This window comes from Corvus kubaryi, unplaced genomic scaffold, assembly GCF_017639235.1.
Source record: "Corvus kubaryi isolate FWS band 111438036 unplaced genomic scaffold, C.kubaryi_AGA036_p1.0 37396, whole genome shotgun sequence".
Lineage (NCBI taxonomy): Eukaryota > Metazoa > Chordata > Aves > Passeriformes > Corvidae > Corvus > Corvus kubaryi.
Genome location: NW_024581135.1, coordinates 4638751 through 4661404, shown reverse-complemented (window position 1 = coordinate 4661404; position 22654 = coordinate 4638751). Strand labels below are relative to the sequence as shown.

Below are 22654 nucleotides of genomic sequence, written 5' to 3'. Positions count from 1 at the left end.
GTGTATTCTACTCATAATTGCAAATATTTCAAACTCATAAAGAACTATTGGAGTTACCACGGCAACTGCTGAGCTCAATGCTATCACACTGGCCATGTAAACTGTAGATCACATTCAGGTTTATGACCACATTATGATTTCATTTATATCTGTATAAATCCTCAGAGAATTACAAGCTTTGATCAATGAACTGGTCTTCCTTACACTAATTTAAAAGACAATCAAGTCAAATCTGCTGAAAGATTTTCCTTCTCACTGTGTTTATTAGTTGAACTGCATTGAGACCCCAGTATCAAAACAAAATTCAAAACTAGAAAAAATATTTCAAAAAATATTGTTGAAATCAGGAATGACTACTATATGCAGCTATCAAAATACATAAATGCTGGGGGAAAAAAAAAAAAAACCAACAAACAAACCCAAAACTGATCATTTAATAGATATATTGAAAAAGGTCTAGGCATTACAGATGATCACAAGATCAGTTTGCATCAGCAGCATCAGGCCTGCGTGAAGCAGGCAAGACTTACTCAAGGATGAATAAACCATCACCCTTCACAAACACACTCTCTCAGCCTAACCAGCTTCACAAAAGCCTCAGCAGAAATACACACATCCAGTTTTGGACATCCATCCCCGAGAATCACTTAGAAAAGAGCAATGAAATCTAAAGAAAACCTGACATAATCTACAAGGGGGGAAAAAAAACCAAACAAACAAACCAAAAAACCCAATGAAAAACTAACAAAACCCAAGAACAGTTTAGAGTTGTTTGGTCTCGAAGAGATAAGAAAGAGACACTATGATAAGAGTTTTCAGACACAGAAAACAACAGTGCAGAGTAGAAGAGAGTTCATTTCTACAACTGATTGGGAGAAATAATGTACTTTCATTCTGTAAAGGATATTTGGTTTAGAGAAGTAAGCTAAGGACAGAAATAGAAAGCATTGAGACAAATAGAATAAGGAAAAGAATTCTCAGTGCTGCTACACTAATTTAATAGCAGGTTACTTAAGGACCTTCCAGAAATGACAGGTACATAATTGGTACGTTTTCTATTATTTTTCATTTCAACAGTGGAATTCCCGTGCAGCAAAAAAATACATCTGTTGTAAAACTGTAACTTCAAAGACAAAGTACATCTAATTTAGTACTGGAAGTGGTTTAGGGACTTGGGTTTTGGTTTTGCTGCAGGTTTGATTTTCTTGGTGGGGGGGATTTGGGGGGGAGTTGTTTGCTTTGTTTGTTGGTTTGGTTGTTTGTGGGGTTTTTGGGTTTTGTTTTTGGTTTTTCGGGGTTTTGGGTTTTTTTTTTCTTTTTTTTTTTCTTTTTTTCCTGAGGATTTTTTTTTTTTTTTTTAAGAAATGTATTATACAATTTCAGTAATTTTCATGGTTGGAAGGGACCTGCTGAGATCCCCTGGTGTAATCCCCTGCCTGAGCAGGGCCAGATAGAGCAGGTTTCTCAGGACTGTGTCCACACAAGTTTTGAGCATCTCCACAGACAGAAACTCCACAACCAATTATGGGCAATCCACTGCAGTGTCTGACAGTAAAAAAACGTTATATTTCAGATGTTCAGATAAAATTAATGCTTTGCAGTTTGTGCCCATTACCTCTACTCCTGCTAGTGACACTACCAAAAACAGCATGGCTCCCTTTTTCCATTCCCTCCCATCGGGTGTTATACTGTGACCCATGCAAAAAATAGTGGAAAACAAAGCAAAAACCACCAGTATTTAAAGAATCAGCAATGATGATGCCAACCCCAAAAGATAACTGCTCTTGCACTGCGCTATGAAATGAGTGCACCAGTGAGATTCGAAAGGGCTACTATTACCGTACGCAGGGAAAGGAGGAAATGAAAGATTTGCATGGATGGCTTAAGGGTGATCACTTTTGTTTGGCTGGCGTTGCTTAGTTTGCAACCCCTGAAATCCAGCGCGGGCTGTGGGTGAAAAGGCAAATGCATACGTACAGCAGATGTCGGAGTGCTCGTCGCTGCCGTCCAGGCAGTCGTCGTCCCCGTCGCAGCGCCAGCGCTCCTGGATGCAGCGCTTGTTGCTGCACTGGAACTGCTCAGCCTTGCACAGCTGGGGCATCACCTCTCCCTCTTTAACTGGGAAAAATATCCAACAAGCACATCTCTTTATCTGCTTGATAAATCCAGAGTGCAATGCTGCCCCTACATAAATACATATCAATTCTTGTTCTTGCTACTAGGAACATTTTTACGTAAGCTCGGCATGTCTGAGGTAATTCCACCTGCAGCCCGTAGTAGCACGAGTATCTGAGTGCACTACACTGTATAGTAGTATACACTACACTGTGTAGAATGTACTACAAATAAAGGGAAAAACTCTGAATAGAATGGCATTCAAACCGGTTTTCAAATTGCTGCTTAGAGGACAGTGTAAAAATATCTGTTTAAAATATTGCAATACCTCATCAACAACAAAAAGGAAATATTCTGACAGTCATTGGCCAAAATCTGGAGCACATTTAGGGATAGAAAATGATTACTAAAAAACTGATTCTTGTATCCAAGCAACAACTCAAACACCTGCATTATGCACTGGTACAGACTTGGCAGAGAAGAAAGGATAAAATTCTGCTGGGGTAGAGTTATGTAGCAAGCTACAAGCTTATTGATAAAGCCAGGCAGATGTATTTCTCAACATCAGGTTCAGAATGCTCCGTGTGTAAATGCCACACATCAGTCTATGTGTGAGGACCCTGTGAGGAATACCAGAGTCCTTGGAAAGAGCCAGGCAGTGAAGTGTGCTGGGGAAAAAGCAGGAACTCTGTCTCATTCCAATCTCCATCTCTACCCTCTCTTCCTAATGCCTACATTCCATCTTTCCAGTGAGGAGTCCACCTTGCAGTAATTTCTGCTAAAAGAGAAAAATAGCCATTTTTTTAACAACACTGATGGCTCTGCCTGCCATGGATTTGGGTCAAATCCAAGGTCATTACAAGTTCCATAATGTTCATCATGTTATGAAATAATCCTTATGCTTTACTCATCTCTACTGAACTTATTGCTGGAGACTCACGTAAAATGTTACACACTTCACTTCAAGAAATAGATCAAAGAGACTTAAAAAAAAAGAGAAAATTTTTAGAAAGTTACAGACACCAAGTCTAAACATTAAAAAAAACCAACCAAACCTGTAGTACCTGGCAAGTTATTATATTAACTGAAAATCCCACCTTTTATTATACCAATTTTTATCATTGTTTCAATGAAGGTATCTAAAGAAAAGAGCAAAGACAGCAATATTTGCACACTCTGTGTCAGAACCTATTATATATAAATACATCTACTTAACATGTTTTATGAACAGTTTCATCATGCAGGTTTCAATGTCACATTTCCGTTTAAGATACTAAGTCAGTAAAATAATCTGAAAACTGTTCATATATATTGAATTTAATAATTATATGGATTAATTTCTGATATTTTAGAAGAGTTCAGTGTACTATTTGGGTGCTTTATCGTATCAGATATGCTGAAATATTTTTCAACACATTTTATCCTTAAATAGTGTATTTGATATTCTGTTTTCTCTGGAAAATCTTTTGCATTCTGTAAACTGTCTTTAACTAGAATCTTTATTCAAGTAAATTTACTTGTCTTATAGAACCTCTAGGAGGCCACACTTTCTGGTTTTATTTTCAGGTCTGACTTGATCCCTTAACAGCAGCATCAACTCAGATATTCTCTAAGAATCTTACTCATGCAGGTTGTACTGTTTTCCTCCAAAAGCTGATTATCAGCACAGGCACAAACTCTGCCTCCAGGAATGGCCAAACAAAGAGTGCTGCAGCCTCCATTATTAACACGACAGGCATTATCACCTGGGAAAAGAAATAAAAAGCAACTTTAAAACTAACAGCCATGCTAGGACTAAACAATGGGGTTTTGGGGAGGGTTTTTAGTTTTTTTTCTTTTTTCTTTAGGAACATAAACAGATGAAGAATTTTTTGCAATTATTTTCCTTTTGTTTTAGGAGCACATTATTCTCATAGTTTAGTTATGGTGGGTTATAATATTTAAACATATTTAGTTACAGGTTCCAATATTCTATAATAATAATAAAACCCCACAAAAAAACCTGCACCATCAGCTCACAGCATTCTACCTTCCTGTTTTGTGAGGGGAACAAACACTGAAAATATTTGGCACAGCTACATGCACATAGTGGCTTCAAGGAATCAAACAGAACATAAAGGAATATTCTGAAGCTAACTGGCATCTGTACACGTTAAAACAATGTGGCTACAAATGCAGATTAAGAAAAAAGAGAGAGGAAACAAATTGAAAGTACAAAAAGATCTACGACAGATAGAATACAGACAAATATTCCACTACTCCTTTCTGAACACATCTGCCATTGCTCTGCTTTGTTTTCCACGTTATTGTTCCTTCCCCAAAGCTGTTCCCATGAAGACACTCACAGCTGTCAGGTGTTTTAACCATGTACCAAGGGCTGCTGCATCCTCTCCACCTCATTCCTGAGGCAACCAGACTTAAAGTCACCGAGAGCCCACAAATGTCACCATTTCTGTTTGTGTCACTTCGGTCATGACCTAATTGCTTAGATCTGCACTGCTGAGGACACCCAGCCTCTTAGGAGCAAAGCTCTGCAGATTCCAGGTGCTGGTGAGAAGCGATAATGACCAAGCAAGCTGTAAAATTTCATGTCTGCTGAACCTTTAAATTAAAACTACTTTTTTTTTTTCATCTTCCTGTCCTAGTAAAAAGCAATTCCTCCTTTTAAAGGTGTACAAAACATTCATCAGCTTCCTGGGCTAAAACAGACCCCACACAATTCCCTCTCCTCAAACATCCTCATTTCACTTTTCATGGAAAATATAATATTAAGTTTTCATCGAGCTATAAACATGGATATTAAACTGTCCTGTCAGAGCCATTCCTGCACGTGAAGGGAAATCTCTTCAAATTATCAAATGAATATCAGATAATGAGCAAATAATTCAAAATTTTGAAAATTTTTAAATTTTAAGATATACCTTGATACATCTTAGAATACAGACCTTGAGCAGTGCTTAATAACCTTTTCCTATTACTTTTTCTGATCCACCATACACAACACTTCTCAGAAGAAAATGTGTAAACCGTCCATTAAAATGCCACTGAACTTTCAAACTGATTTGTTTTAAATGTTTAAATGCAAAATGTTTAATAGAGAATGATGTGAAAGGCCACTGTGGTACTTGTACTTTCACTGGATAGGGTGTGAGTGAGATGGGGAAAAACACATAAACAGGAAAAACAGGAATTCTCTGTGAAGTCTGAGGGCTTGATCACAATTTTAGACAGAGCTTAGACTGGACACTTAATACACATTATTGTCCTGCTGTCAAGTCTGAGACTATAACCTAAACCATTACAAAAATCAACTATTAGGTCACTGCTCACCAAAACTGAAATAATATGAGCAAAACATCAGAAATGTAAGAAATGTATTTGAGTCTAAATTTTGGAAAACCTTAAGTAAAACACAGCCTCTGAAAAAACTAGCCTTGAAAGTCTCTCCATCTTTACATTGTAAAAATACAGGATGTCAGTAACATAAAGATTTAAAAAGTTCTCAGAAGCTGATGAAATAAACAAACCAAAATACAATCTTCAAAAGTGACTCCAATATTATATAGCAAAAATCAAAACATTTGCAGTGATTTAATTAGAGAATGTACATGTGTTTGTCAGCTCACTAAAATAGAATAAGCCTACAGAATAAAAGACTATTTCAGGCAAATATAGAAAACACATTGAAAAGCCATGATGATTCTGAAGCCCAATGCAAGCTTAACAGAAGTAACATCAAAAGTTAAATCACTAGATCAAAGTCAACTGGTCCACTGTGAAGATGAAAAGTTCCTACTTAACCTCATAATTGGGATGACAAACTCCTGCACAGTGGGTTATGTGCTAAGTAAAGTGATAAAAGAGCAGATAATGACAAGGAAAATAGAAGTACCAAGAGTTAAAGCAAAAAGATATAAGATAAAAAGGTTTATAAAGTGCAGTCTTCAACCTGAAGGTGCAGGGAGACTTTCAGTCCCATCAGTCTTGCTGAAGGGACTCCTAGGCTGAAATGACTCCCAAAACACAGTTCAAACAGGTTAAGCCTCTTTATTGAATAAGCTGTAGAACCTGTAAAGCTATCAGGTACTTGGGAAATTAAATTTCCTCGCCTACAGTTCATAACAGCTATTTTATATGGGTGTTCTTAAAATAGTCCCAAAATTTTAAAATATTTTCAAAGCTTTTATCATATTTTTCATATTTTGACAGCTTTTAAAAGCAGCTGCTGCCCTGTCAGTTGCACGTGATTAAATTAGGCCAATTCCATTTTAATTAGCTAAAAAATTATTCCAGAGCTAAACCAACAATGTAATTGCATCTCAGTCATCATTCTCAGAAAAAAAATGATGGCAACCATGCACATTTGTTCAATCTTCTCAGTTAATAGATACACTGAAGCATTTATCGCATTTGTACCTTCTTAATAACCTAACCTCAAGTACTATTAAATTGTGTAAGCTCACTCTTAGGATCATCCTCCACACATGAAGAGCAGCAGCCTGGTGCTCAAGCTCTTCTTTGCAGCCTGAGGAGTTAAAACATTAGCTGAATTCAAAAGAGGCTACTTTAACTGCTGTAAATGCACTTACTCAAGAATTATTTACATGTAAGTATCAATCCAGCCTTCCAAGGCAGTGGAAATACCTGCAGGCCTTGGCAGGGTCATACTCTGAGTGTAAATCCAACTCCTGTGATTACTATGCTTCACCTTCCCATTTTTTAGGGATTCCTAATGTGTTAATTTTCTCTTTTATCGTTTCTTTTCTTTTTTACTTTTGTTTCCTGAGTTCTTTTACTCAGAGTTTGGATTAAAAGGCAGAGGACCCGAGGTTGTTCTTCGGACTTAGATGTTTATTTATCTATAGCACAGCTGCACGGGATGTGCCTCTTAGTTAACAAGGTGGAAAATGGCCATGAGTTCTAACTTCCAAGGCCTTTTAAGGTCCAAAACACCCAATTATGGCATGCCAAGTAATTTGTTTTTACTTTTAATCCAATAACTAACTATTCATGATCCGCACTGCGGGTTTTTTTGACCCAATAGCAGAACAGCCAGATTTGTGAAGAAGAAGGAGAAAAGAAGAAGAACAAATCCACACCCCAAATCCTCCATATTGTTACATATATCCCAGAAACCTAAATTTTCTAAATCCAGGGTTCCAACACTAATGCACAGAGACCCAAAGACTAAGCCTAAGAAAGGAAGGTGAATTCTAATCTCTGAAAGCAAGGGGAAAAAAAAAAAAAAAAAAAAGATTTCTTCACAAGAGGATCATGCCTCATGAGAGAGAGACAATGAAAAACACCTCTCCTCGAGGAGATCCCAAAAGCTTAATGTCGCTACCCAAAGCACAAAGCAAAGCAGGATTGGCACAGGATCCTGGAAAAGCCCCCATGGTAAAAATGCCCGTCTGAATTGAACTATGCCTACATGAAATGACACAGTTTCTGCCTGTGTAGACAGTGACAATACCACAAGCATCAAAGCAGTCACCTCGAAATACCACAGCCAAAAGTTTCTGAGGTTTGTGCATGTAATCTTTAATATACAACTCGTCTATAAAATGGTTTGCCATGGTTTTCTCTGTATCACAATTCAGCCTTGAGCCTGCTCTTTTAGAAGAAAAACATGCACACAAACACACAAACAGTTTCTTTAAAATAAATTTTTATGCTCCTTTGGGGAACAATGGCAGGATCAACCTCACTGAGCATGACAAAAAGGGAAGTTCCTAAAGGCTGCAGTTAGCTTGCAAAATTCCAATTCCAATTTCAAACAAAGAATATATTAACGAGCCAAATTCTTTTAGCTCATTCAGCAAAACTGCCTAAGAGGCACTCCCCCTCTGGTGTCAGCTCACTTGGAAACTAACAGAAACTGCATTAAACGTCCCTTTTTTTCAAAAAAGCAAGGAAGATTCTAAGTACTGAATAAAGCAACAAAAGTACTAAGTATTGAAGCAAACACTGCATCTTCTGTTTGCAGAAAAAACAATCTGAAATTTAGCCACCTTGAGGGTAGAATTGGGACCAGATTTTGCCTTAAAAACACCAACCAAGCAAAATCCACAATAAATCCAAGAAAAATACCCAAATGATACTTTTACATGTCTTTGAAATTAAGAGAGAGTCCCTGAAAAGCATCTTTGACCAGAAGAACGCTGTTGCAGCAACCCTGACATGGCACAGTGCTACATATACTAGCTAGCTTTAGGTAGAGGAAATTTAGATGCTACAGTAGCAGAAAAGAGAAACTTTTAACAGTAAAAAAATAATCTTTAAACAGTATTTTAGCTATATTAATTCCTGACGCTCATTTTCATGTTTGGTGGCAGACATTAACCAGAAATACGTTTTCACTGAAGCGAGGAAATACTCAACAACTCATAGGAACGCTGTAGGTACTAAATGGAATGCAAAGTTTTCTTCAGTAAAACACATTTTTAACTTTACCTGTACGGTAGCACTTGTATTTTCTAAATTCCATCTATGGAAACCTATGGCTTTTATCTCATTTCTCTACTGATACAAGTAGCAACAGCTATGGATTTTTCCACTACTCTCAAAGAACTAATTTTATTCTGTGCAACATACAGTGTTGATGTAGACCAAGATGAGGGAGAAAATTTAAAAAAAGGAAAACACAGGCAGAATCTATGATCTCATTTAAGAGAAGGTAAATGTAATAATATATTTTATATCTTTGAGCCAATGAACATATGTTACCCACTATAATTGATACTTGCACAGCATTTCTTGGTCACACAAGGAAAAAGGGCAATAAAGGCAGTGTGAATGCACAGAAGGAATTCAGACAGGAATAAAGCTATGATTCACTTTTCAGTACTTACAAGAGGCTCAATTTCTATACCAATGGACTGAAATGTTGGAGAATATCTTTCTCATGCCACAACCCGTATTTGTTTTTCTATTTTTGTTCATCCAGTCACCTCAAAATACTTGGAGACTGTAAGGGAAAATGTCCTTTTATAACAGACCTCTGGAGAAACTGCATAAGTACCTTGCTGTTTGCGTGGATCATAAATCTGGAGCCCAAACAAAGGCGGCCTCTCACTTCTCAACAATGTCACATTCCTTGTCACCAGATCCAACTGGAAAATTGACCCATTCATGTAATCTGTCCAGTATATGTAATTTCCATGATGTGACAGTCCAAAAGGATGATTCAAATCTTTTCCATTGTAGACTACCTGCAATTAATTAGTGGTAGGTGAGCATCAGCAAGGTTAAAAGAATTATTAATTTTTCTGAGAAGGTAAAACAGGAAACAGGAAAACTGAGATAATTACTGTTCCAAACATAACAATCTATTGCAATGAAATTAAATAAAGAGTGCAAAGCCCTACTGTGCAGCATTATCAATATCAAACTTCAAAAAGCTTCATATAAATTCACTTTAAGCGGCCCCCATCAGATATCACAGGAACAGGGTGCCCAGGGAAGTGGTGGAGTCACTAACCCTGGGAGGATTTGAAAGACATAGGCGAGGGCTTTAGGGTCACGGTTAGTGATGAACTCAGCAGTGCTGGGTTAAGGGTTGGACCTGAAGATCTTAAGGCCTTTCCCAATATAAATAATTCTACGATCCTGTGATTCTGTCCCAGCAGCTGCAGTTTGGAATGACTGGTCTCCTTCTTCTGGCTGGGATCCTTGCTTGAACCAAGAGCCCTTTTCCTACCTCCCTTCTAGAGAGAAGGAAGCAGTTCCTCAGATGCCCTACCCTGTCTGTTTATAGACACAAACCCAAGAGAATACGGAGATAAAGACAACTAAAATACTACTTTGAGGTGATCGACAAGCATCATCCTCTTTTGCCCTTCAAGTTTTCTTTTTGGACTTGGAATTCTTATAGTCAAAACTCCTCAATGAACTGCTTTTGATCCAAATTAATCAATCAGTCAATAATCTGACAGCTATTGGTGGAATTAAAGACCTCCCCGTCCCCAGAATCTTCACTGTTCTGACACAGAATTAAAGATGTGATTGATCCAGTTAAATTTTGACCAAAATATCCCATATTTAAATACAAATGATTAAGCATCAAAAGCAACCATCTTCTAGTTATTTTTGGCTACATGCATTTATTCAAATAGTTATGTAGTTTTTCAATATCCCAGAATTAAAAAAAAAGAAAAAAAATAAAAATTCTGTGACACACTTCAAAATAAAACCTGTAAAGACAGGTGCTTCTTGTTATTCACCACCTACTAATTTTATGAAGCAGATGGTAAAACTTGCCCAAATTATCAGACTCCAGTCTAAGCTTTAACCGTTTTCAAGTGTCTTATTCTGTGCTTGTTGCGTCTGCAAACCCACACAGAATGTCTGCACAGACTTGTATCGAGCTAGTACAGGCATTAGTAACAACTAAAGCAACCTCTCTCCATCTTTGACAGCATTTGTTGAGTGCTGCCCCTCTGAATATTACCACAAATGCTCAAAAGAGGCACAGAAATTGATCAAAACCAGCTTGTCCAATGAAGTTCAAAGAAAAGCCTCCTTCTGGCAAAGCCAAAGAAGAAAGGGTTTTTCTACTGAAAAACTCTTTGCAGCTTAATGGCTCAATCAAAATATAACTCATTGCCACATGAGAAAAAAATAGATTTAAAAAAAATCAGGTTTGGTGTCACTTAGTACAGAGGAACATCTTAAGCTGTGTTTCAGTCTCTCTCTCAAGACTGCCACCATCATTCCGACAGAGGTGACGCCGGACACGTGGCAGGGTTGCGCAGACTTTAAAAACCTTGAGAAGTATTTTTAATGCAACACAATAAAATCTGGAGAAAGAACATGACTGTGGCAAACCAGCAGCATTTCTCTTTTACCTTTCTGTCAGTCCCATTCAAATAGATCCTTTCAATGTGATCATAATAGGCATCACACCAGTACAGCACATTGGCACGGTGGTCCAGAGTTAAACCATTTGGCCAGAGCATCTTTGATGTAACAAAAACCTGCCGGCTGTAGCCATCCATCCAGGCCTTCTCAATCCTCCCCACGCTGTCATCTATTTCATCTTCCTCCCAGTCTGTCCAGTACATCCATCTAGGGAATTACAAAAATGAGTGTTCAGATCCCATTTTAATCAGGTGAATTACACCGTAGGCTTTTCGCAACACCTCATCTAAGCCAGAGCAATTTTGACTTTTGCATGTTGCTTTCCATTGCTGTTTCTACAACTGTGTTACCTTCCCTGATGCTGCTGAAGTGACACTTCTATTACTTTGCTCATATTGTGATCAATTACATGAATACCAGATGGACCAATAGACAAGAAAAGTGAAAGAATTAAGACCTTATTAAATCCCACCAGAATTATGGGGTTTCTTTGTTTGCTTTTTTTTAAACCATCAATTGTATTGACTTCATCACAAACTTCAAATTTTTACAGTGAGCTGGTTCTGGCCAGGTCTAATTTGCCTTTATGATGTAATTCTCACTTTTATTACACCTAATTCTACCAAAGAAGTTGCAACACAGTAATTATCTGCACTCTGGTTCTAGAGCTAAAGCATAACCTTGACGTTCTGTGAACTTCAGGTGCTACATGAAAGCAGCTAAATTACACAGAAAACTGTTACGAGTACTTTGTCCATCACAAAAATGTTTAGAAATAGTTGCTGTGAAAATTAGTTGAAAAATAGCCAGCAGGCAATTTTAGCATAGTTTTATAGCTTATAGTACAGCAAAACAGATTAAAAAAAAAAACCAAAAAAACCACAACAAAGTGTGAAAGAAAGGCACCAATACTACTTTGGAAAAGTTAAAAAAAAAGGATATTAACTCCTCTAAAAGTATTGGCTCAGAGGAATTCTATGAGCCATTCTCTACTGGACACTACAGAATAAACCTTGATTTTCCTTATTAAATTTTTCTGATTATCATATTCTATTATAGAATTTGCCCATGAAAACTGTGATTTCAACCATTTAAATTACACAACTTCAACTTGTACAAAAGCAGAGGGCAGAAAATATGCTAAGAAACACCACTTTTTTTTTTTTACCCTTTTTTTACATAAGGAAAATGAGTTAATGGGAAGAAATACATAGAAACCTGTATGCAATCTGTGAATCATCTCAGGCTGTATCACATACAGTCACATCATTCATAAATGAAAACGTTTGCCAGACAGCAGATGCTTACTTTTAGTCAAAGATAGCATTTCAATTAACAAGCATTAAAGAGAGGAAAAACATCATGCCAATCTTAAATGGATCCTATTTATTAAAGTTATCATGATTTAATTGCTATTGATGTACCTCACACTTTATTTCACAAGATTTATCTTTCTGAAATAACTTCTGTGATCCTAAACCATTTAATTGGCCTGTACTTTAAAGAATAAAGTCCTGATATTTAAATACTGAATTTACAAGGGAATAATACACTGAAGTGAAAAATTATTTTATTATCACACCTGTGTAAATTATGTCAAATCTACCGGCCAAAAAAATATATATTCAAATGCACTTTTATATATAAGCATAATTTAAGATTTATGAGAAACTGGAAAAAAAATTGCACATCATTACACAGGTTTGCAGATATGCAAATGCAGCTTTTTTGTTTCTTTTTCATTTCTCTCAAATCGCCCAGTAGAAGGTTGTTTTGGGTTCTTTTAATGTTTTTGTAAACACGTGCAAAGAACATCAGTCAATTTCTGATCCATGAGCCTTACAAACTCCGTTGCATGTTTGACTCAAACAGCACTGGCTTTAATCACAGAATGATAAACCTTGCACATGCCCTGAGGCTCAGGCAGCTGCAGGTCAATACGGCACTTATTTTATTGGGAGACAAAATATGTTTTACAAATATTTACATGACTTCTCAACAGCAATTACTAAACTTTTCTCCATCAACTCTTTGTCTGAACTTATTTTAGTTATCCTGTCAAGAGCTAAAACGTGCTCACAGTGACAGACATTTAAGTCAATGCACTTTAATTGTATCTCAAAATGCAGTTAATGCTCCAACACCGGTTAAATCAAGACTAAAATTTTGGAAACACAATTAAAAAGCCATAATAAATGAAATCCCTCAGGAAGAGCTTCCATGAGAAGTATAATCATGAAGGACATGCTATTTTATTGGAGAAGTGTTTTATATAATGGCCCTTTCTAGGCAGTACATCTTCATACAGTGTTTCCTGTGCCATGCACTTACTGAGCCGGAAAATCTAACAAAGTAATTGCAGGTGTGGTTATGGTTCATGGTCTGATTTTATGCCCTCACTATCTGACCTTAATGAATTGTAGCCTTTCCACAGTCACTTCCCCTCCTCAAAGGACAGGCTCAAAAGAGAAAACCTGATGGTGTAAATATTTTCTGTAATAGGAAAATAGCAATCAATCCAGCCACACTAAAACTACCCACCTACATCATTCTTCAGTGACAATTCCCTGAACAAATCTAACACTGATTTTTTAAGTAAACCACCATTATTCCACAGTAATATAAAGTGATGTTTTGTTTGGTTTTTTTTTATTTTGCAGCCTATCAACATTAATTAATGCTAATAAGTAATGAAAAGTAATGTCTCAGTTTTGTAAATTAATGTGTACAAGGATAGGGTCATAATTATCTCCAGAAAATGAGACTTAGAGAGAGAGAGAAATAATTTACAGGAGAGCATCTTAAAATTCCCCTAATATTAAAAATTCATACAGGACTTACACCTTCAATTTGTTTGAGAAAAAGGCGACTCACACTCAGATTAACAGGACAGACATTCAACAGTGACAGGCATACAAATTCTTCTGAAGGCCTCAGGGCAAGAATGCTGGACAGGAATCACAGATATTACAGACTCCTGAAGAGTTGCAGACTGCTACATGACTCTCCAAACCTCATCCTGAGCAAAGTCAATCCTGTGTTTATGCTACAAAGACAATCATTACAGAAGAAACAGTTTGCTTCGTACCCATTGACAGGATCGACAACAATTCCTCTCGGGTGGGACATGTCTCCCTCTAATAAAGTTTTCCTACTCTGAGCAGCTTTCTCCAGTCTGGCAACAGCAATTGTTTTCCTGTGGCCATCATTGGTCCAATAAAGATTATTTCCAATCCAGTCCACTGCTATGCCTTCCACATTATCAAGATCTGTTGAAAGAGAGAGGAGAGTAGTAAGAAATTAATACTATTTATGTTCTATATTTACTTATGTTCACTATTTATTATGTGATATCCACGCTATATTTTTGAAATTGCTTTTTTCCCTTATCTACTAAAGGTCCAAAGCATATTACAGATATTTGGTATCCACCAAAGTATCAACTAAACCTTGTTCACTTAAGAAACTAGACCTAAGTTTTGTAAATCAATCACAGGTGTAGAGATGACCATATGTCCTGTGAGACACAATATGAGAAAGTTATGTGGAGAAAAAAAAAAAGGTGGCACATGCTGAGAGGTCTTGCAAAATGTGTTTTAACAATTTTATCCATATTTCTGATACACCTGCACTTTTAGGGAATGAATTTACCTTGTGATCTAAGAAGCTTGGGGGAAGCAAAGGTGTCAGAATGAGCTCTCCAGGACATGAAACAACAGAATGATGACATTTCTAACCCAGCAACCACCTGGTCTGACAAGAATCACCCAAAGCACAAAACTGCTGTGGGCCAGGCAGTGTCTGAGAGCAGTGCTAGCAGCTCAGCCAGCTTCCCCAGGCTGATGGACACTGCCAGTTTTATTGTTTATCTCTCAGTGCCTTTGCTACATTCTTTTGAAAAGACAATGTCAGAGGGAGCTGAAAGTTCCTGAAAGTGGAGAGTGGCCTTTGATCTTGGAGTGGTCAAGTAGGCTGAGAAAAGTGCTAAGAATGGAAGGGAAAAGAAAAGAGAATTTCACCAAGGACTTGGAGCCCAAGGCTCAGGGAAAAACTGCTGCACAGAACAGGCAACACAGAAAACCTGAACTGTGAAAGAAACGTGCTTTAGAGCTCTGAGGGGCCTCAGCAGATTTTGCTCAAGTCAAGAAAACAGTGACATGAGTAAAATGAAGCTTGAGGACAAGGAGTGATTTGTTCAAAACTCATTTTATTGTTATCCTGTCTGACCAAGGTAATTTGGGCTAAACATAGTTTCTATACTAATAAGATCAGATTTTGATATTAATAAGATCACCTTTTTAGAGAAAATGTTTTCCTTTTTTTTTTCTTCTTTGGGAGTCAAACCAGTCCAAATATGGGCTGTATTGGTATCAGCAGCAAAACTGTTAGATTAGAATGCTGGATACCTCCTAAAATTTACAAGACTATTGCTCCACATCTATTCAGCTTCACATAATAGCCACTGTCTCTGACCTGCCTTGCCTTCTGCAGGAATTTTGGGGGAATTGTGTTTCTAAACTAAATACAATCTAAGTCAAAAAAACTCACAGTAACTAAATACTATCTATATAAGAAAGTTTTAAAAATAAAGGACAATTCTACAGCACAACCCTATAGAGATAATTTTCATTGTTTTTGTGGAGTTATGATTTCAAGCTCACTTTTATTGCACTATCTAAAAGCTTTAAATATATTAATTACTTTTCAAATGGGTTTCACACCAAGAAGTAAACAGGAACAAGAAAATGGCCATTCTGCCATTCTGGTTAAACAAAATTGATCTGACTACAGTAAGCCAGTCCTTCTGCAGTAAAGCCCTTTCAGCATAAAAGGGAGGAGGTAATAAAATACCCTTGTGATCACTCTTCACTTGCTAAAGGAAAAATTAACATCTGTAATTCTGGAATTTCCACCAGAATTTTACTACCAACAGTAATATGAGGGCTCCAAATACAGTGAGTGTAGATAGGAGATTTTTAAAAACTCGAAGTTCTAGAGGCAGCAGTTTGCCACACTGATTTTCAATGTGGAACAGATTACAGGCAGAGCATGTAATTTGGTACAGAATGGCCAAGCTCATCAATACTGGTTAGGTCACGTGCAGTAATAATGATGAAAATGCTAGATTAACATAAAAATTGGTGGGAAAATAATTCTTCTATATACCAACCTTCTAAACAAAGATCTGTACAGACTTACTTTGGCCTTGTTTAAGCAACAGGTTAGCCTTGAGCATCCTTACTAAAATTGCAAGTAAATAATATAAGACTTTCAGGCTTGCAGCAACATCTAAAAAAAGTATTAGGGATAGAAAGACAAGTAAAAAACCCTGAGCTTGTGCTCAAGTTACATCGACTGAACAGTATTTAAATCCATTTCAAAATGTCTGGGTTTTTCCCAGTTTTTAATGTAAAAGACTGATTTTACACCCAAGTTTGAAATGTTAATTATAATTTCTGTTGCTGGTGGAAGTACAGTGCTACTGCAGCTGTGCCACCGGCTCTAAGCTAGGCTGTGCTGGGGGCTGTCAAATTGTTATCAACACTACACAGCAGTTTGCTTCCCAAAGTGAAGAATAAGAAATCACAGCTGAAAGTATACGGGAAATCCAACTCCAGCAGAGTGAGGCGCTCAGTGATCCCAATTCCCAGCCAACAGCCCATAGGATCAGGCTCTCACGTAGGCAAACTGTAATTATCTGAGCTGCAATGCTGTCTGAATGAGCGAATACATTCTTGAAAAACCTGACAGTCACCAAAAAAAGGCAACTTCTAATCTGAGAAGTGGCACCTACCACAGCTAGAAGCCCTTAGCAGCACGCTATTCAGAGCGAATACACCACCTCCTGACACACCTGATTTTCTGTAGTAGCCTTCCACCAAGGAACGATTTCATCTGTCCCTGCTGAGCTCTTGAGAGTTGACAAGAATAAAATCTGAGGTGTTATGGCTGGAGGCCACATTAATTTTTTAAATCATAAAAAATACATTAACAAATGTTCTTTAAATATACTTTAAAGTTATGAAACTATACCAAGTTAAAACTAACAGTGTAAGCTCCTGGGGAAGAAGGAGGGGGAGAATGACAGTGATGTATTTTTTGGTCTTTGCAAATAGTGGAATCACCAATAATAAATCATCAGAAAATCCACAAGTCTTTTGGCATTGCATTGATATTTTTGCTATGTTGTAATTATAAAGAGTAGACACTGCATTTAAACAATATTTACAGGAATGCCACCAGTCTTCTGGTTTGGCATGTTTGAATAGACTAATCCCAACCTGTCTGACCCTGACCTGTCTGACACCTTTCAGCCAGGATGCTCCTTGCTGCTCCCTTATAATGTTCAAATTTTCATATTTCCTGCTCCTTCCTCTATTCCACATTTGAATTACTTCGTTGTCAAATGAAATGCACAGTTAGTAAAAGAAAGTCAGCAATGGAAGATGTGAGATGTGCATTATCCATTCCCATGCTGGCAGTGAAATGAAGAATTACCAGACTGACAGCTGAGTATTTGTTATTTTCTGAAACAAATGCCCTTTATTAACCATTCACCAGAGCAGGGTAAAGAGCCTGCCACTATTCCTTGCAACTGCTGCTGAAGGGATCTTTGTGCAGACTCTGAGGGGAGACTTTACACTAAAAGAGCATCATATCACTGCACAGTGGAGATGGTTCCTTAGAAGGGTGAATTAAAACATGCATTATGAATGACAGGGAATGGAAATCCCCCTGCTAAAACAATTGTATTTTAGTTACTTTCACTGTCCTGAGCTTCCATTCACAAGTAATGATATTAAGCTCTCTGAAGGCCAAGATGAATATTTATGCTGCTTCTTACTTTGAGGACTAGAAAATAATTACTGTAGCATGGATTTCAGCCGTGGCAGTTGCTACCTCCTGCTGAAGCAGCATTTCAGAGAAGGGGCCATAAAGGAAAACCAAATCTTGATTGACACATTGGAAGCTTTTTTCACTGCAACAACATTTGGTATGATGAGATATGATTCTAGCCCAGAGAGATTCAGTGTAATGGGAGATGTGGAAACTAGAGAACTGCTGGCATTTTCTCTCATTGCTATAATAAATGTTACAAGCATCTTAATTAAGGTTCTAATAGATGTTTAGGTCTTCCTGTTGCTTCCACATATACAATGGAAAATGCATCAGGAAAGACAATGCTTTTTTCCTAATGAGTTTTCAAGCACAACAGACAATCTCATTCTGCCAAACTTAAACAAACTCCAGAATCCACAGTGTGCTACAGGCTGGAGTGAAGTCTTCTAAAGTCTACAGGGATTTGGGATGGCTCAACAAATACCCAGCTACTGGAAGGATACAAAATGAAGACAGAAATTAATCACTAATGGGGAACTGGACAAAGTAAGAACTCACAACAGAATGACTCAAACAAATTTTACATTTCTGTCCTCAGGAAAAATAAACAGGAAGCTGTAAAAAAGTAGCTCCAACTCTGTTCAAGGTCAAATTTGTGTCTGTTTTCCACAGGAAATTTAAATAAAACTTTAAATTATCTGCAAATGTCAGTTCAACTTCTCCACAGTGAGCATCTCTGAATGTCACCATCACTGAGCATCACCTACCATCTTTGAGGATTGTTTCTCGCTCTGTGCCATCAATCTTCTGCCGTCCAATTAGGAAACTGGTGGTATCAGCAAAGTAAATGTAATTGGTTTCAGCGTGGAAGTCCAGAGCACGAGGATTGACCAGGTTCTCTATAGGGATCATGTATTCGTCAGACACTTTGGTATTCAGGTCCATTCCCCGGATTATTCCTGGGCGTCCCTTCCCATAAAAAAGAAACAATTCATTCTTTGGTCCTGCAAAAGAAAGATTACAACAAACATAAACAACTGATGCTGCCTAATCTTCTTCCCAGTGCATAATGTCACTGTTTAATTAACTGGCATAATTAGTGGGGAGCAGGAGCCTTATTCGATACCAAAAATTAAACTTTCATATATTCTGAAGGTATCTAGATTTAAAAAAAAAAAAAAAAAATCTAGCTAATTACATTCCCTTATTTAAAATACAAATTACTTCAGTGAGCTGCTTACATCTAATTATTTTTTTGTGTAAAAGCTCACACTGAAAAAGCTGTGTGTAGATCACAGAATAACTTTGCATCTGCTGTGAAATGGACATATATAGCTCTGTAGACATTTAATTTCACAATTCATTAGGATCTATCAAGGTAATACAGACCATGACTGAAGTCAGCTTAAAATTTAACAATACCATCAACCCCAACATGTACAAAACACTTTTGTATCCACCTTAAGTTTCTCAGAATCAAACAACAAAAAAGATTAAAGTAAATTTCTTTCAAATTGAAAGGAATACAACAAATCAACGTACTCTGTTCTTTCCAACTGAGGTACAAAACATGGAGATCAAAAGTTCATATTTCTCAGACTTTTACAATTTAAATAATAAGTTGATTACAAACAACTGAAGCTTATCAAAGTGATTTTCTTTCCTTAAATATACTTACAGATATCCTTAGAGGCTTAATGCTATCAATATACTTCTTAAAATTCTCTATATACTTTTCCTGCAGCCTCTTAGGTATTTTTGATGGAATTGTCAGAGAAAACTGCATCAGGTGTGACTGAGGTCAAATAAATCCATCTACCAGCATCCATCAGAGTATCTAACTGCATGTCTTTCATCTGAACTAAATCAATGTCATTTGACCGAAAAACCAGCCGAAAAACAGGCATTCCCAAAAACTTTTGGTGCCCTCCTGTTGGCTGTAGGTGACCAACAGATTGTGTTCATGTTATGTTAGGTATAACCACAGCTGCACAAATCACATTTGCTTTCACAAAGTATTCTGAGAAGAACCTTGACTTGTTCACAAGAATGTTCTGTTTTTGTGCTATAAGCTGATTGTATGGGTGGAAATTGGATGTGACAAACTATTAAGCAGCATTCCAGCCCCTGTGTGCTGTGAAAATGCGTGGCATTTAAATAAAGAGTGAGGCTGATTAATGTAAAACTTGTGGTAATTCTTAGTACTCTTTGAGCAGCATCCCAGGTTTAAACTGTCACTCCTGTGAACTAAGCCAAATCAAATAATTTTAAGGGAATGAAACGAGCAGGTGGACAAAGCACCAGGTACATGTTACAAACAAACTTCACCCCAAAGCAGCTCACGTGATTTGCTAAAGAACACCCAGAACTAAAGAACACGCTGGACTATTCATGGCTGGCAGACTGTTGGATTTCAATAACATACTTTTGCATGACCTGCCATCACTCCCCAGGATGAAGCCAGTCCTGCAGCGACACGTCCGTGCTTTGTAGCTGCTGCTGAGCAGGCAGATGTGGGAACATCCCCCTGGCATTCCATATGGGTCCACTTCACACGCGTGGCTTCTGACTATGGCAAGTGGAAAACAGCACGGCTCAGAGCCATTGAAAGCAAGACAACGATATGCATCAGCATGGAGAAAGTTTACAGAGGAAAAAAAAAAATAAAGGGGATTTATGTCACAATAAATCTTTCCCCAGATTGTAACTACTAAGGAAGGTGTTTTTTAAAGATGATACCCAAGCCCAGGGCCATCTTGTGGCTATCAAGCCATGCCCATCACTGTGTGCAATCACCCCTCTGTGAATAAGCTCCTGCACAGCATTTGCCGGGCGGCGCTGCCCTGGGGGAGCTGACACTTCTCCCCTTTGTCATTTGTTGCTTTGGTTCATTTGGTTGGTTGGGGTTTTCTGAGGACAGAGTGCAACCCATGCCCACACAGTTTGGTATTCCTTCAACTCCATTAGACGGCACCTTTCTGGGCAGATACCTGTGCTGAAACTAAAGAACAGAACAAGCCTTGTAGTGTTTTTCCATATTTATAGAATCACAAAACTATTTGGGTTGGAAGGGACCTTAAAGCCCAGCTCATTCCAATCCGCTGCCATGGGCAGGGACACCTTCCACTAGACCAGGTTGCTCAGAGCCCCATCCAACCTGGCCTTGAACACTTCCAGGGAGGGGGTGGAGGTTTGTACAGTTGGGATATAAATCCAGCTGAGGAAGACAAAGGATTCCTTTCCCTTCATTTCATATTTCCAAATGCACAGTTCTCTGTTAGCAGCCTGCCATTTTTTTTTTAATCTGTTTATGGCAGTGTGCTGAGAAAATAAAATGTACCAGGTTATCTTGTATTTACCTAGCTGGCTTAAAACAGAAAAGAGTATTCTAGCTCGAAAACTGTTTTTCTTTTCTTCCTACTTTACCTCAAGCTTTTCAGTTTGTTTTTTTTTAAAAAAAAGCAAAGCAATCAAGTGGTTTAAGGTCGATATAGTTAAAGGTAATACAGAAACTCCAGCAAGCTGAGACAGCCTTTACAGAGAATCTTGACAAGCAACAAACATGTCCATTCAAAACAAAAGGAGTAGTGGAGTAATGACAGGATGTAACAGAAGATTACACTGTGCTCACGTCTCTCCTCTACTCAACCTCTCTGACTCCCTCAGGAGTACGAGAGGGATGATAATAGCAAAGAAAGAGTCTTTGCAGCCTCCTTCAGACATTGACATCTGCAAATCAATGCCCTCAGCTGCAGGGTGAAAATCAGTTCACCCACTCTACATCAATTTAGAGTTCGTTCCCACTTCACAAACTTCTCCAGAAGCAGCCATTCTGTTTAGAAACATCAACATTGAGAATTGATGTGTTGGCTTTTCACTCTAAGCAGTCATGGCAACGATTTATTGTTATCAGTCACTTCAAAAATTCTCATGAAGAATCATTGTAAATGTTATGGATCTTGCTACCTTTACACAAAGTTCCCACAAGTCCCACTGCTCTTCTCCATGCAGAAAGGATGTAAACAAATTAAAGTCATACAGGATTACGGACCTCAGAAATTGCTGTTTTACCAAAAAATTCTGAGATTATAGAAAAGTTTTTCATTCTAGAGGAAAAGGAAGATTTCTTTCACAGATGGTGTCATAGGTTAGCAAGCATAGTCCCGGAAGGGACGTCCTTGCTAAGGGGTGCTTACAGTTTCCTCTGGGAACTGATAGAACCTATCAGCTGGCCAGTTTGAATATGGACAATTCTCTAAGCCACTTAAAGTTGTGATCACCTCTGTGATCCACATTTAAGAATAGGCAAACTCCCCCTCCAAGCTCTCTCTCGTTTCTGGCGCTGGGACAGGTGGCTGCGGGCCCCGTGTGGGGGCCAGCGGGCCCGGCCAGGCCCTGCCTGGGCCAGGCCGGGCCGGGCCACGGCCATCCTGGAGCCATGGACCTGTTCCAGCCGTGGAACCCCCCCCACTGCCTTGCCGTGGGCAGCCGGAGAGGCTCGGCTCTCCCCCCTCTCCACTGCGATAAGAAAAATTCAACATTCCAGCTGCAAAGCTGCAAGGCCGAGGTGAGATTAACCCTTTTATTGCTGTGAAGAGCTGAAAACCTGAGGGAAGAGAGAGAGGAGATGCTTAAAGCTGAAATTCTGTTGTGAAGCTATGATATATCAGAGTATCCTGTTGTAATTTCATGAAGATATGGGGGGTGGAGTGTTCAACTCGTGAGCAAAAGCACCTGCGCTGAGATAGGCAGATGCTGACGCAGCTGTAATTTCATGAGAAGTTTGGACAGGGAGAGATGAACCAGATGAGGACTTTTGCTCCGAACGGGAAAGGAGAAA

At 38.2% G+C, this 22654-nt stretch overlaps 1 protein-coding gene across 1 annotated transcript in view; it reads right to left on the bottom strand.

The window, feature by feature from the left end:
- The window catches only part of LRP1B (LDL receptor related protein 1B), a 639031-nt gene that overhangs the window by 210513 nt on the left and 405864 nt on the right, over positions 1 to 22654 (bottom strand). The window contains exons 9-15 of the mRNA XM_042040771.1: positions 20240 to 20383; positions 18582 to 18818; positions 14063 to 14243; positions 10962 to 11181; positions 9137 to 9326; positions 3738 to 3860; positions 1978 to 2118 (exon numbers count right to left, since the gene is read on the bottom strand). Coding sequence (XP_041896705.1) covers positions 1978 to 2118; positions 3738 to 3860; positions 9137 to 9326; positions 10962 to 11181; positions 14063 to 14243; positions 18582 to 18818; positions 20240 to 20383 — 1236 coding nt within the window. The remainder of the gene's footprint in view (positions 1 to 1977; positions 2119 to 3737; positions 3861 to 9136; positions 9327 to 10961; positions 11182 to 14062; positions 14244 to 18581; positions 18819 to 20239; positions 20384 to 22654) is intronic.